Source organism: Mesoplodon bidens (genome assembly GCF_964165515.1).
Source record: "Mesoplodon bidens genome assembly, chromosome: 13".
Taxonomy (NCBI): domain Eukaryota; kingdom Metazoa; phylum Chordata; class Mammalia; order Artiodactyla; family Ziphiidae; genus Mesoplodon; species Mesoplodon bidens.
Genome location: NC_138169.1, coordinates 27,739,520 through 27,754,922, shown reverse-complemented (window position 1 = coordinate 27,754,922; position 15,403 = coordinate 27,739,520). Strand labels below are relative to the sequence as shown.

Genomic DNA, 15,403 nt, shown 5'->3' with positions numbered 1-15,403 from the left:
TGCTCAGAGCCGCCCGCAGTCTGGTTCTGTTAGACTTTGCAAAGCCGGGCTGAGTGGGCTGCCCGAAGCCCCGGGGTGTGATGTTTGGCTTGAGCCTCATCTAGGAGGAAATAAGCAAGTCCCTGCCTGACCCCAGCCAAGGGGATGCCTGTGGTTGGGGCCTTTCCTCCTGTCAGCCTGAGAGGGGCATCCCCTGGCTGTCGGCCCCTCCTGGGTTGGGGTCCCGCAGGCCCTGGGGGACTGTGGAAGAGCAGTGAGCGCCCACGGGATGCCCACAGGTGGGCGTGAGGGGCCAAGCCACGGCAGAGGATCAGTGGGCAGTGGGCCAGGCCCAGAGCCTCTCCTGGGGCACCCAGGGCACTGGCTCCTCCACAGCTCCTGGACAGGGCTGCCTCTGATGAGCTTTATCATTTCAGGGTGTTTCTAACAGTTATGCACGACCTGGTGGGGCAGGGCCACCTCTCAGCTGGTTTCTCCTCTGTTCCCCGAGAGTCCCTGTGTGCGGGCGGGTGTGGGGACGCGGGGCCACCCCATGCTGACCCCCATCCTCGGCAGGCAGGATGCTGGAGGCCGAGCCCGGGCGAGCCGCGCCCCTGCCCAGTGCATCTGGACCAACCGCCGAGCGCCCTGCAGGGATGGCCCAGGCCTGCATCTCGCACCCCTGCCCATGCCAGATGATGACGACTTGCTCAGAAACCCCCCGCGGGCTGCCCACGTCCGAGTCCACTGGCATTTCCAGGGCACAAATAAAGAGGGTGTTTTCCGGAAGCGTGCCCTGCCCATGATGTCCCCGACGCGCCTGGGGTGGCCAGCTGTCCGTCACCATGGGGAATCCCTTCCGAGTCATGCTGTGCCGGGGTCAGCGTGCAGGGGGTCCCCAGCACCCCGCCCCGGAGGACCCCGCCTTTCCTCCTGGAGCAGAGCCTCCTGGGAACGCAGGCTGTGTTCCAGAGCCACCTGCCAGCACCATGGCCGGTGACAGGAGTGGGATGGTGCTGAGGCCCTGTCCCCCGAATGTTCCACTTTCCCGGGGGCCCCATCCAGCTTGTCGGCTGAGCTCAGGCTAATCTAGCACATGGAGGCTGACGGGGAGGGAGGCCCCCGGCACCTGTCAGTCACCTCAGAGAGATGGCGCTGACAGCGACGGGCAGGGCCCAGCATTGTACTGGGGCTTTAGCAGCGGTTAATCTTGTGTCTTCCCTAAGAAAACATCACTTAGTCTGCTGCCTGGGAGCCCTGGGTGGGACCCTGCTTGTCAGCGAACAAAGGAATGTCTTTGCGCCTTAATGGGCCTGCGGGAACTCAGACGCCGCTCGCGTGAAGCGTGTGCAGCGGCCCTCAGACGCCCCATTGAGACGCCAAGTGCCGGGAGGGGCCAGGCCTCTTGACAAATGCAGCGCGATCAGCCGTGTCCCGTTTAACGCCCGGCTGGTGGCCCCGCGAGGAGGTTCCCTCTGCGCTGGGCGTGGCCTCCCGGCCTTGGAGGCAGGGGGTGGGCTTTGCGGGGTCAGCTGACCGGGATGGGAGGGGGGGCCCTGGGCACTGGGATGGCCGCATGGGGCCAAAGAGGGACCTGAGGCGGTCTCGCGGCTTATTGTGATGCCGGGTGATGCAGTCGGGCTGGGAGCCCCACGCACCTGCCAGGCGGCCACCCCATGTTGGTCCCCCTGCAGCCCCTTTCCCAGGGCAGCCTCCATCCAGCTGTGCCTGCGACATCCTCTCTCTGGCCAGTTCAAGCAGCCTGTGTGGCCACCGAAGGGAGAACAAAGCCCCCACGGTGCTCGGGACAGCCCTGGGGCACTGGACAGCCCTGGGGCACCGCCAGTGTGGAGGCCCTTCCCCCACGCGGGGCTCACCCCCTCCCCGTCCCAGGCAGGGGCCTGGGCCTGTTCACAAACATCAGGAGCCACAAAGGGCCCAGCCATGTCCCTCGTGCCCCCTGCCCTGGGGGCTCCAGTGGGGTGGGGTGTGCAGACCCAGGCTTCCCTCGCTGACCCCCAGTCCCCCCACCCCTGCACTTGGGGAGGCACCCACTGTACTCTTGGGTCTCAGGCCGGAGCTGGGCACAGGGCATTCTGTCCTGCTTGTGTGTCCCTCGGGCCTGCCTGGCTCCAGGGTCGCTCACTGCATGGCCTGAGACCCCTCCCTGGGCAAAGCCCGGCTCCAATCCCTCCTCCCAGGGAGCGTAGGGAGGAGCCAGAACCCCACAGGCCAGGTGCTCTCCACCTGGGCCCAGGGCCGCCTCCTGCACCTTGGCATGTTTTTACGATGCAATGAAAATATGACTTTAATTCCTCGGATTGTTCTGTGTAACCTATAATGACCCCGCGATGTCCTGCACTCATCTGTGGCTGCGGGTTTTGCAGTGACGTGGGGGAGCTGCCGCTGGGGCCAGCCCACCCCTCCCCTGCCTCTCTTTCCGTTGGAAAGCCCTCTGCCGCCACCCCAGTCCTCCCCCAGCCCCCTGAGGTGCTGTCCCCGAGGTCCCGGGCCCCCGGGGAGGCAGATACACAGGGGAGGGTGACCAGTCCTCAAGGGCTGGGCTGAGGGCTGCACACCCTCCGGAGGCCGGGGGTGCCCCCCAGCATCCCACAGCCATGTGGGGACCCCCAGTGTTGCTGGGTGGGTAACAGGGAACACCCACCCCACACATGCCTCAGCCATAGTTTCACGCGGCGGCAGGCCTGGCTGAGTAGGTGACCGCCAGGTCCAGCCAGGGACCCTCCAGGCGGAGTTGCCCTGTGAGAAACAACCATTGTCAGGTGGTGCCAATAGGTCGGGGCATCTGTCCTGTGGCCACAAGCCAGGCAGAAGCTCAGAGACGTGGCTGGTGTCCTGGCCTGAAGCAGGCCCCAGTGCTGGGCCCAAGACCCTCACCCACCGCTCACTGCCTGACGTTGAGCTTCCAGGAGCTGATGCAGTGCAGGTGGCCCAGGGCCCTGCAAGAGGGACGCCGTGAGTAGGCTGGGCAGTGCGCTTGTCCAGAGGCCCAGGGCCACCAGGCCGCATGACTGAGCCCTGCGGACCCTGTTCAGGCTCTGGGCGCCCGGCCCACCCCAGTCAGGGCACCCACCACAGTGAGGCCTCAGTGCCCGGCACTCACATCACTCACGGAAGCATCTGGTTCTTACGAGTCCACCATGAGAGGCTCCTCCGTGGTGGCCGGGTCTGGGCCAGGCCACCAAGAGCCCCAGGCTGCCCCCACTCATCCCTGAGCCCCTCTGGGAGCCCAGGGCCCCTGGCTGCTCTCACCTGAGCCATGGCCTCTTCCTGCCCAGCTTGACCAAGCCTGCCCTGAGCTCCACTGCCCACCTCCTTTCAGGTCAGCGCCCACCGGTCCTGCTCAGCCCACCCTTGGGTCCTAGCCCGGGTGCACGTGGGGGGACGCTGTGGGCCAGTCACTGCCAGAAACAGTTTGGGAGATGCCCCCACGCCCCCCCGGGGCGAACAAGCCCAGCAGGGTGCCTGGGCCCGAGGTGGCCACATCCCAAACAGCCCCACGAGTGTCCCCTGCCCTGTCTCTGCTGTAGCGCCAAGGTCCCACAGCACATCCCTCTGCTGACGCAGTCCTGTCGGGAAACGTCTTTGGTGGAAGCGATGCCTGATCCCGATGGCCACAGATGGCACCCCCTTGGGCTGGTGCCATGGTGCCTGGGGACAGTAGCTGGGTTGTCCGCCCTGAGTAGCCAGGGTCCGGGAGGAGACCCGCTCCTGCTGATACACCGGATCTTTTGGGCAACACTGGGAGGGAGAAGACTGTTTTACAGATGCTGCTTCTTGGTCTGCAGGAGCTCGGCCTCAGGACAGGTGGGCTGTGGCCTTCAGACCTGGGTCTGACATCTGTTGGGGGAAGCACAGCCTAGTCTGCCCTGATGCAGACCCCCGCTCTCCCCATTTGCTCTCCCCAGGCTCACTCCTCCCCATTGGCCGGCCCTCCCTGCGGCCCAGCTCCTGGAGATCTCTCGGGTTTCTGGGCCTGCCCCGAGGGCTCTGGGAACCCTGCACGTCCTGGGCCCCAGCCAAGCACCTGTGCCTTCCCAGGGCCAGCAGAGCATCTTAGAGCTGAGCCCGCCTAATCCCAGCCAAACGTGGCTTATGGTGCTCGGGTGTCCCTAATCCCGAAACCCAAGCCCGGGTCCCAGCAGCCATACCAGCACCGTCCAAGTGGGCAGCAGGAGGACCACCACCCTCTGCGTGCCTGTTGTTTGGAGCTGACCCCCACTGGGGACAGGGCACCCGCAGGGTGAACACCCAATCCTGACGAAAGCAGGTGAGCTCAGGAACCACCGAGCCCTTACTGCCTGGCTGGTCCTGCTCCAGCCTTGCCCCAGCCTTGCCCCAGGGCTTCCCAGCGGCAACAGCAGAAGCAAACAGGAGAGGCAGGCCTGGCTCAAGCCTTGAGACTCTGGCCTCTAGGGTTTCATGGGACAGTGATCCAGCCTGCAGTTCCATGAAATTAGTTTTGCTAGGTTTTTTTTTTTTTTTCCTAATGAATGTGGGATCTTTATGGCATAAAATTGATGATCAAGTAACACCAAAAGCTTGGGAATAAAGTGGAACCATGAGCAACAGGCACTGTGGCCTTGTTACGTAGCAGCTGGGGGTCAGGAGCCTGCAGGGCCCAGCTCCCTGCCTGGCCACCAGCCACTGACCCAGCCAGGGCTCCAGGCACTGGGCACGGCCCCCCACGGGCCCCCTTTTCATAATTATGTTATCGAGGCATGCAGCCCATGATGGCAAGAATGACTAATGGCCCCTGATGGTCTTAGTATCTTTGAAGAATTTTCATACGCATAAGTTCCCCCAAAGCAGATGTAAGTGGCTCCTGAGCTACCAGGGTCAAGATGTGGGACAGAACAGGAGGCAATGGAAGCAACATCTGGACGTGTCTTCTTTGGGCCCCCACCTGACAAGTGAGAAGGCTGATGCCCAGACCCCCAGGTGCCCCGTGGGGCATGAAGTTGCGGCCAGGCCCCTGCCTGTGGGAGAGGGTGGATGGGAGGCGAGCCCTCTGCAGCCTCAAAGGCGCATTGTCCTGCCCCGGTGGCTGGAACTGGGCCGGGTGATTATAATAATAACGTCCTGACGCTCAGCAAGCGGTTGGGTTTCCATAGCTCAGGGAGTATCTGGTTTTCAAAGGGGCCACATTGTACAAGTGGAGTGTTGTTCACATCAGCCGTTCTCTGCAGGTCAGAGGCCCGCCCGGCGCCTGCCTCCTCCCAGAGGTGCATGCCTGGGCACACCGGGTGAGGAACTGCACCGGGAGGCCCTCCCCACCTGCCCTATAGGGCTGCGAGGACCAGGTCCTACCGCGGGGAGGCAGAGAGTGGGATCACTTCCCCCACGGCACACGCCTGCCCCTTAAGCCTTTGCCAGACTGCCTCCACCTTCTGCCTGGCCAGCCCCCCTCCTTGGTTATGATTCAGTGCCAGGCTCTCCCTCCAGGAGGCCTTCCTGGAATGGTGTTTCTCTCTTGCCCTAAAGGAGCCTCCCTTCCTTGTGTCTCTGTCCCCAGCATGGTGCCTGGTGTGTAGTAGGTGCTCAAGGCACAGCTGTTGATGAACCTGGGCATGAAGCCTTTACGTTGTGTTTTCCGTCCTGACAGGTCCGAGGAGCCTGCTTTGCAAGGTCTGAGCTCCACATACCCTGTGTCCATGGAAAGGGTTGCAGCTCAGAGCCGACCTGACTTCCTGCAGCTTTCCTCCTCCAGCTCTCATGTGCCAGGGCCACACAGGGGAGCAGGAGGCCAGGTCTGCTCCAAGGCCAGGTCTGTTCCACTAGGTGCTGTGAGTCTTAATACAGGCAGGCATAGCTGGATTGGTGCTTGTGAGACAGATGTACAGGGGGCAGAGGGGCTGGTCTGGGTGGTGTCTGAGCAGCTTGTATAAAGCTAACTTTTTTTGCAAATAAAAGTGATCAACTCCACACAAAATAGAAAAGATACTGTCTGAAGGCATTGAAGATCAACCAAAAGCAATCAAAAACTAGAGGGAGGGGCTTCCCTGGTGGCGCGGTGGTTGAGAGTCCACCTGCCGATGCAGGGGACACAGGTTCGTGCCCCGGTCCGGGAGGATCCCACGTGCCGCGGAGTGGCTGGGCCCGTGAGCCATGGCCGCTGAGCCTGCATGTCCGGAGCCTCTGCTCCGCAACGGGAGAGGCCACAACAGTGAGAGGCCCGTGTACCGCAAAAAAAAAAAAAAAAAAACTAGAGGGAATCCAGCCACTGGAAAAAGAAATGCACTGAGTGAGATTCGCGTGTATATGCTTTCCCCCTAAGGGTCCTCCCTAGGGCAGGGCACCAGTGACCAGAATAGGAACAGGAAGCTGTAGTCCTGTTGGCTTGAGGTGCCAGAGAACAGCTGGGGTCAGCCAGAGCATCTGGATATGAGGGAGAAAATCCCTGAAAACCTGCATGTAAACTCCCATCAGATCCTTGGTTGATGACTGAACTGCTTGTGTGGGAGCGAGCCTCAAGGAGGAGAGAGCAGAGATTTCAGTGATCATCCACTGCAGGGGAACAGAGAGTTTGGATCTCAAGTCCCACCAAGTCACAGGGGCTGTGCAAACACTGTGGGCCTTCCCCTGAAACTATAGCAAGTCCACACCTTAGGAGAAAAAATTAGGTTCCAAGACTAATGGGTTTGTGTAGGACTAAAGGCAAAACTGCAACAGATCCACCCTCACAAAAATAAAACCATGCCCCCAAGAGTTCAAAGTGGAAGGCCTGCTGAAACAAAGGCCAACACACTTCAGAAGATAACAGACTCCAAAGGCTCTACAAAATGCCATCAGTGTCCAGAACGCAACTAAAAATGACTAGATGTGTGAGGAACGTGGAAATGTGATTCCTAGCCAGGAGGAGAAAGCAGCTCCTAGAAACCAGCCCCAAGATGATCCAGATGTTGGAATTAAATTTTTTTTTTTTTTAAAGAAGATGTTGGGGGTAGGAGTTTTTATTAATTAATTAATTTATTTTTGCTGTGTTGCGTCTTCGTTTCTGTGCGAGGGCTTTCTCTAGTTGTGGCAAGCAGGGGCCACTCTTCATCGCGGTGCGTGGGCCTCTCACTATCGTGGCCTCTTGTTGCGGAGCACAGGCTCCAGACGCGCAGGCTCAGTAGTCGTGGCTCACGGGCCTAGTTGCTCCGCGGCATGTGGGATCCTCCCAGACCAGGGCTCGAACCTGTGTCCCCTGCATTAGCAGGCAGATTCTCAACCACTGCGCCACCAGGGAAGCCCTGGAATTAAATTTTTAAAAAATAAATTTATTCATTTATTTATTTTTGGCTGCATTGGGTCTTTGTGGTTGCGCACGGGTTTTCTCTAATTGCAGAGCAGGGGGCTACTCTTTGTTGTGGTGTGTGGACTTCTCATTGTGGTGGCTTCTCTTGTTGTGGAGCATGGGCTCTAGGCACGTGGGCTTCAGTAGTTGTGGCATGTGGGCTCAGTGATTGTGGCTCACAGGCTCTAGAGTGCAGGCTCATTAGCTGTGGCACACAGGCTTAGTTGCATTGCAGCATGTGGGATTTTCCCAGACCAGGGCTCGAAACTGTGTCTGCTGCATTGGCAGGCAGATTCTTATTTTACTTATTTATTTATTTATTTATTTTTGCGGTACGTGGGCCTCTCACTGTTGTGGCCTCTCCCGTTGTGGAGCGCAGGCTCCGGACGCGCAGGCTCAGTGGCCATGTCTCACGGGACCAGCCGCTCCGTGGCATGTGGGATCTTCCCGGACCGGGGCACGAACCCACGTCCCCTGCATCGGCAGGCGGACTCTCAACCACTGCGCCACCAGGGAAGCCCCAACAGGCGGATTCTTAACCACTGTGCCACCAGGAAAGTCCCTGGAATTAAATTTTAAAACAGCTTTTATAAATATATGTAATTTCTCAAGGGAAAAATTGGCCATAATGAATGACCACAGAGAATTTTAGCAGAGAAACGGAAATGGTCAAAGAGAACCAAATAGAAATTCTAAAACTGAAAAGTATAACAATAAATGAAAATGTTACTTGATGGACTTTAACGGATTTTAAGAACAGTTTAGAGATGGCAAAAGAAAGGGTCAATGATCTTGAAGACAAATAAATAAGAATTCTCCAATCAAAAGAATAGAGAGTAACAATAGAGGTAATATGGATCTGAGAGACCACAGTAGAAAGTCTAGGGACTTCCCTGGTGGTCCAGAGGTTAAGACTCCGAGCTCCCAGTGCAGGGGGTCCGGATTTGATCCCTGGTCAGGGAACTAGATCCCACCTGCTGCAACTAAGCGCCTGCATGCCGTAACTAAAAGATCCTGCACGCCGCAACGAACATCTTGCATGCAGCAACAAAGATCCCACGTGCCGCAACTAAGACCTGGCACAGCCAAATAAATAAATAATTATTTTAAAAAAAAGAAATAAAGTTTAATATAATGGTGCTTCGGAGGGATGAAAGAGAATGGGGCATAAAAAAATTTTGAAGAAATGATGACCTGAAATTTCATGAATTTTGGATCAACTTATAGATCCAAGAATCCCAACAAATCTCAAGCAGTATAAACATAAAAACAAACAAACAGCCAGGCATATCATGGTCAAACTCTTGAAAATCAAAGACAAAGAGGAAACTGTGAAAACAGTCGGAGGAATAAGGACACATTACATGTGTCTGACTGCACATCGAAAAAATGAAGGTGAGAAGAAATGGAATGAAATCTACATTCAGAAAGAAAGCCAACCCAGAAATATTATTCAAAAATGAGGGAGAAAGGAAGACACTTGGGTGACAGCTGGAGTGATTTCTTGCACTACAAGAATTAAGGTAGGAATGACCAGAGCGAATTTGAACAAAGAAATGGCAGGAATGGTTCTGGGTTCTGCTGTCCACCAGCTGGCTCTAGGGACGGGCCCTGAGGAAGGTCCAGGGGCAAGCAGCACAGGCAGGCTTAACAGGCTGGCAGTCCTCAGGCAGCTGGCGTTACCTCTTGGGCTGCGTGTCTCTGTTGCTGCCCTGGCTCTGGGGAGCCACACATCTGACACCAACCCTGAACACTTCAGAGCCTGACGACTGCCTCTGGGCCTCCCAGTTCAAACACACATCCAGGTCCAATAAGCACATGAAAGGTCCATAAGCTCAACATTACTAGTCACTAGGGAAATGCAAATCAAAACCACAAGGTACCACATCATGCCCATTAAGATGGCCATTATTTAAAAAAAAAAGAAAAAAGAAAAAGCAGAAAAGAACACCTGTTAGTGAAGATGTGGAGAAATTGGAACCCTTCTGCATTGCTGGCGGGAATGAAAACTCATGCAACCACTGTAGAAAATTTGGCAGTTCCTCAAAAAGTTAAACATAGCATTACCATATGACCCAGCAATTCCACTCCTAGGTATATACCGAAAACAATTGAAAGCAGGGACTCACACAGATATTTGTATACCCACATTCACAGCAGCATCAGTCACAACAGCCAAAAGATGGGAGGAACACAAGTGTCCACCAACAGATAAATGGATAGACAAAATGTTGTATATATATACAAAGGAATATTATTGTCTTAAAAAGGAACAATAATTCTGATAGGTGCCACACCATGGATTAACCTTTAAAACATTCTTCTAAGTGAAATGGCAAATAATATGTGATTCCAACTATACGAGGTACCTAGAATAGGCAAATTAATATAGACAAAGTAGAATAGAGGTTACTGGGAGCTTGGGAAAGGGGTGGTGAGGAGGAGTGTTTAATGGGGACAGTTTCTGTTTGGGGTAATGAAAAAGTTCTGGAGATGATGGTGGTGAAGTTTGCATAATAATATGAATATACTTAGTGCCACTGAATGTAGACTTAAAAATGGTTAAAATAAATTTTATGTATATTTTACCACAATTAAAAATATATATACATAGAAGATGGCCTGAATAACAAAATTAAGTTTTGGACCCAAAAAGGTATTTTCTGATGGTGTGGCCCAGTTGGGTGGGTGTGGTTGGGTGTTTTGCACAAGTCTGCTGCCCACTCTCCGCTGACTGCCCTGAGTTGGCCTTAGCTGCCAAACTGTCGGGAACTCTGTCAGGAACTCCCCCTCTCCTTTGAAGCAGGAAGTTTAAATTATCAGGTCAATTAGGAAAGACACAACCAAAAAATACAAGTTTCATTCACACTTCCAGGAGGCGTTTCCTGGCTGGGTGCCACCTCTATTATTTTTGGCGAGGCTGCTGAAAGCCCCACAAACCCTGAGAAGGTACAGTGTAATCTTTGATTCCGTTTCAAGGATCAAAGCAAGTGAGTTTGGCTGTAAATGCAGATAACATTTCAGAGATGGTTTCATGAAAGAAGTCGCTAGACCAGGGCAGAAAGGGAGCTGGTGTTACATCACTTCCAGTGACCTCCGCCGCCTTGGCCCTGGTAACCTGTCCCCACCTGGGGGCCCCGGGGCACGAGGTGCTAGAGGTCTCGCACGTAGGGCAACAGCTCTCCCCCGCACCGGCCCTCCCTGTTGCGGGGCGCTGGCTGGGCAGCCGCTCGGGTTCCAGCCTTAAGGGGTGAGTCGAGCCAGCCCGCCCACGGCGAGGGAACCGGGCCCTCAGGGGACGGTCCTCGGGGCCAGCCCCGCCGCGTCGCTCCTGGGCACACGTACGCGCCCGGGCCCCTGCCGGGTCTCCAGCTACGGGTACTCTGCGGGCACTCCGTCCAGGAAGCGCTGCAGCCCCTCTGTGCCAACCCTCCCTGGTGCCCTCGGCCCCCAACATCCCTCCTGACGCTCAGCAGTAACTCAGGGCAGTGGTCGCCGCGTCTGTCCCTGAGTCCCAGCTAGAGCTAGGTGGGTGCCACAATGCCGCCGCACCGAGCCGCTCCTCAACGCAGCATGCCGCGGGCGCCTGCGCACGCGGCCCCGCCCGCCCTCGGACTCGGCCCTTCCTGCGCCTGCGCACGCGGCCCCCCTCTGCTCTCGTGGCACTCGGCGCGGCGTCCAGCTGAGCGCCCTCCCATCAACCTTCGCGCCCTGCTGCCCCGCTGGCAGGGCCCGGAAGCGCCTGCGCGACCGAGGCTTCACGACGCAGGGCGCAGGCGCGGCGCGGCTGGGCGGCCAGCGAGGGGCGTTCCGGGAGCCGGCGTGGGGACGTAGTGGTCGGCTGCGCGCACGCAGGGGGCGTGGCCGCAGGACAAGGCGGTTCTCGGACTCGAGCTGCTCGTGGCTGGGTTCGCAGGCTGCGGCCGGCGGGTTAGTGCGTTGGGGTTCGCGCCCTTCCGTCCCTTCCCGACCCCGGTCCGCGCCGGTCCTGGCCTCGCCTCACGGCGGCCGGTCTCGTCCGTTTTGTAGGTGCGCTCGGACTCGCTGTCGAGGGAACCGGATTGTCGTGGCGCCGCGTGGCCGCAGGTAGGTGGGTTTCGTGCGGCGGCGCCTGAACCGGGCGCGGCCTCGGCTCCGCGGGCGCACGCTGTGCTGTCCTGGGGAAGGGCCGGGTCCCTCGGCACCGGGCAGGCTGGGGACCTCGCTCCCCGAATTAGCGAGAGCCAGGCGGGGCGGGGTCCCGGGCGCGCACGGCAGCGGCTCCCTCCCCTCACAGGGGTCAGGAGCGGGAGTGGTTCGTGGTCACCGTTTTTTCAGAGCTCGGTGAGGAACTGGACTGGACGGCATTTACCTGCTGTCTTGGGTCTCTGCCGCCCTAGCGTGTTTTTAGTGTTAGGATGGGACGGGCTTTCAGGTGGAAGACCCCCACCCCCCGCCTCGCCACCAGAGTTGCGGGGTTGGGGAGGCAGGTGCTGGGGGCCCTGGCGGTTCCAAATGCTGCAGGCCGCCCTGGGAGGTCCTGGGCGGAAAGACCAACAGGCCGTGCCCCCTGGAGGAGCTCCCGCAGATGGGGGTAGGTAAACACGTGGGAAGCCGCCCCGAAGGTGAGTGCAGACTGGCGCCCCTAGGTGGGAGCCGGTGGAGCAGTGGGGGGCGGGGTGTGTGTGTGTGTGGAGGGCTTGTTGGGGAAATAGCGCCTGGAGGGGTGAAGCAGAGAGCGCTCTGTGCAGGCCAGGAGTGGACCTCGTGTTGCAGGGAGACTGGGGAGGTGGCTACCCTCAGGCTGGACTGCGGGAGGGCTCCTTGCATCCGACGGGAACTGCACCTCCTTTTTTGTTTTGCGTTTCTTTGTGCTGCTCAGGGGTGATGGCCACTGTTCTCCAGGCCCTTTGCAGGGACCACCTTGGGGTGGGGAGAGTAGACAGAGCAAGTGGAATTTAACTCAGGGGATCGGATTCTGGGCTGTTGACAGGGAGGGGAATGCAGGGAGGATGTGTTTGGGGTGGGGGTGGCTTCACTGTGAGTAGCGACATGAGTCTGGGAGACACAGGACGGGTGTGGGGGTGGAGGGAAAGCTGGAAGGCACACAGGTAGTGCTTGCCATGCTTCTGGGGCTGTGACGTAAAAAGATTTTATGACACACTCTGCACCTGACGGTACAGTGCTTGGGCAGCTGGGAGACGGTTCACAGGACTGTGAAGCGTAGCTTGTAAATAGCGTGGTGACGTGTGGTGGGGTCAGCTGCCTCTGCCACTTACTGTTTGGCTTGTGTGTGGCCACAGACGAGTGACCATACTCACCACCGTGCCTTGGGGGTGGCGAGAGGACCAGCCTCATCGGGGGTCAGTGTTGGGCATGACTAGAGCTGTCAGTGAAGGTTGTTCTTGTCACTCTCCTCCTGAAATTCTTTGACAGCCATCCAGGCAGGCCGTCCAAGAAAGCCCAGGGGGATCTGATCTGGCCCCCTTTTTCTTCTCCTGGGATTGACATCACCGCCATCACATCTTGCCCTTGAAACATCCCAGGTGGCGTGTACCTGCCTTCTGGGACCTCCCAGGCCGGCCTCTGGGCCCCCTTGCATGGATAGCTCCTGGTGGGGGCCCAGGGTCGGCTTCCCAGTGGTGGTGGTTGGGCGTAGTTCCCACTCTTCCCACCTTGTTTTTGGACAGATCGCCTCGGATGGTGGCCTGCGTCTGACAGTCCCATCAGCTCTTCTCAGCTCTTCTGAGGCCGCAGTGGTCAGCTCCCCGCTCAGCACTTGCCTGGAGCACCCCTCCACAGCCGTCTGTCCCGTCGTGTCTGCGCGCCGCTTCTGCCCACCCTCTGGGCGCCGTCCCTCCCTCCTCTCCCCGTTCTTTCTCTAGTTGACGTGGCAGCTCCTGTCTGCTCCCAGCATGCCTCGTGGCCGGCGCCAGGGCCCTCGCAATCCCATCCGGGCGGCAGCCAACTACGCCAATGCACACCCCTGGCAGGAGGACGGGACCACTCCTGGGGTTGCGTACACCCCTCTAGTGGATCCCTGGATTGAGCGGCCCTGCTGTGGGGACCCTGTGTGTGTGCGCACGACCATGGAGCAGAAGAGCTCGGCGAGTGGTGCTGTGGGCGGTAAGCCCGCAGAGAGGGGCCCCCCGGCAATGTGCATGGGCCCGCGGCCCCTCAGGGTGGACTTCCACTGGGTGCCCGGCTCGGACCCAGGCACCTTCGATGGCTCCCCTTGGCTGCTGGACCGCTTTCTGGCCCAGCTGGGCGATTACATGTCCTTCCGCTTTGAGCACTACCGGGACAACCTCAGCCGCGTCTGCGAGATCCTCGGGCGCCTGACGGGCCGAGCCCGGGCGTGGGCAGCCCCCTACCTCGATGGGGACCTGCCCCTGCCTGACAACTATGAGCTTTTTTGCCAGGATCTTGAGGAAGTTATTCAAAACCCAAACAGCTTTGCTGAGTACCACGCTGCAGGGCCCTGTTCTTTGCCTCTGGCCTTCAGCCAGCCACCAGTGGCCCCACAGCTGCCTGTGGTGAGACAGTACTTAGCTAGGTTCTCAGAGGCCTTGGCCCTCAACATGGGCACTCCCCCCAGGTCTGTCCCCGCTGCTCTGGCCACCCCCACTGTTTCTAGTTCCAATTCCGCATCTAGAAATGCTCTATCTGAGCAGCTGCTAGCCATGGAGAGCAGCCCTGGGCCTGCGGAGCCTCCTGCCTTGTCCAGCTCTGCAGGCAGCACTGGTCCTGGTCCTGTGGGGCCATCTTCCTCCGAGCCAGGGGAGGCGGCCCCCAAACCTGTCCCTGCAGTTGCAGAATCTGCTGAACCCCCTGCCCAGAAACCAGGTCCCACTAACCCAGGGGGTTCAGGACCCCAGAAAACAAAGGAGGAGGTTTCTGAGACAGAGGCAGGCCAGGAGGCATCCTTAGGTACCCCACAGGGGGCAGTGGACACCCCAGCGACCCCAGGAGAGCCACCATTCTGTCCAACGCCCCGACCCACAGCACTGGATTCCGAACACAGCCTGGGCAGGTGTGGCAGTGCCCCCTTGTCATGAAGTGGTCTGCGTGGCCAGGGAACCCCACGGCCCCCCTGTCAGGATAGTGGGGTATTGCCAGCTCACTCTAGATGGGGTGCACCAGGTAGTGCCCTGTCCACTTGCCCCGTTGCTGGGCAGGAGATGCACTTGCTTGGCATCTATCGTGTCTGAGCACAAACAGCTCCCCTTAAATCCCCACCCCAGGGCACAGCAGGACAGTGGCCTCTGTCCTGTGCCCCTCATTCTCCAACTCCCTCAGTGGCCCAGAGGCTGCCTCCCACTGGGCTCTTGGCTGCATCCCAACACCTTGTTGGGGAGCGCCTTCTCACCTGGCCTGTTCCCGCTAGTTGGAAAGAGTTGCATAGATAAATCCCCATCAAGTTTGTACAGTCCTTGTAACTAGTCCCCCCCAAAACCACCCCCTTCAGTGCTGGCTGGGACTGGGCTGTGTCCGCTGTGCCAGCCCCTTTGGACCTAACTCCTATGGTGTCTGCTGACTCCTGCCCCGGTCTCTGCTCCCTGTGTCCCCTATCCTCCGGACTGGAAGTTAAGGAAGGCTGCATGGAGGAAGCAGCTGCTTTCATTATTCAGTATAAGTGGGAGGGTGTCTTGGCAGAGAAGGGTGCTTCCCTACGTACGGGCTTACCAGCAGCCCTGGGCCACTGGGACAGCTTTAATGCAGGAGGGTGGAGTGGAGGCCTCTTTGCCAGTCTCAGCTCCCTTCCAGGCATTTGCCTGCTATGTTAGCATCTAGTCTTGTTTTGGCCTGCGCTGCCTTCCCCTCTGCTCTTCAGCAGTCCTGCCTCCATACCCACTTGTGCACTTGGCTGCTTCAGCACTTATGCCCAGCGCTGTAATGACGTGTGTCTCTGGATGTACTGTGAGTCCCTAGGGCAGGGCTCCATCAGTCAACCTCATGTCCCTGCCACACAGTCCGTGCTATTAAACATGAGTTGGATCCATGGCTGAGTGAGTCCTTGTCCATCAGTGGGAGCAGAGCCTGGGCCCAGCCGCAAGTACCCGGTCAGCATTGCAGGTGTGGTTCATGACAGGGGCTTGGATCATTGCAGGGTCTGGCTGAATGGGTGGGAATGGGAGGCTTGGT

At 58.3% G+C, this 15,403-nt stretch overlaps 3 protein-coding genes across 5 annotated transcripts in view; all 3 read left to right on the top strand.

Annotated features, from left to right (window-relative positions):
- Nucleotides 1-768, top strand: part of TXNRD2 (thioredoxin reductase 2) — a 34,500-nt gene extending 33,732 nt beyond the window's left edge. The window contains exon 18 of one of the 2 annotated variants that reach the window (XM_081253429.1): nucleotides 560-768. The gene's annotated coding sequence lies outside the window, so the exon portion shown is untranslated. Of the gene's footprint in view, nucleotides 1-555 lie in introns of both variants that reach the window. The other variant, XM_081253428.1, reaches the window with a different exon arrangement.
- Nucleotides 769-11,176: 10,408 nt separating this feature from the next.
- Nucleotides 11,177-15,262, top strand: RTL10 (retrotransposon Gag like 10). Its single transcript, XM_081253332.1, has 3 exons — nucleotides 11,177-11,209; nucleotides 11,309-11,365; nucleotides 12,949-15,262. Exon 3 carries the CDS (start codon nucleotides 13,174-13,176, stop codon nucleotides 14,314-14,316), a length of 1,143 nt encoding a protein of 380 aa, XP_081109458.1. The 5' UTR covers nucleotides 11,177-11,209; nucleotides 11,309-11,365; nucleotides 12,949-13,173; the 3' UTR covers nucleotides 14,317-15,262.
- GNB1L (G protein subunit beta 1 like) overlaps nucleotides 11,186-15,403 on the top strand; it is a 46,681-nt gene continuing 42,463 nt past the window's right edge. The window contains exons 1-2 of one of the 2 annotated variants that reach the window (XM_081253333.1): nucleotides 11,186-11,209; nucleotides 11,309-11,365. The gene's annotated coding sequence lies outside the window, so the exon portion shown is untranslated. Of the gene's footprint in view, nucleotides 11,210-11,308; nucleotides 11,366-15,403 lie in introns of those variants that run through there. The other variant, XM_081253334.1, reaches the window with a different exon arrangement.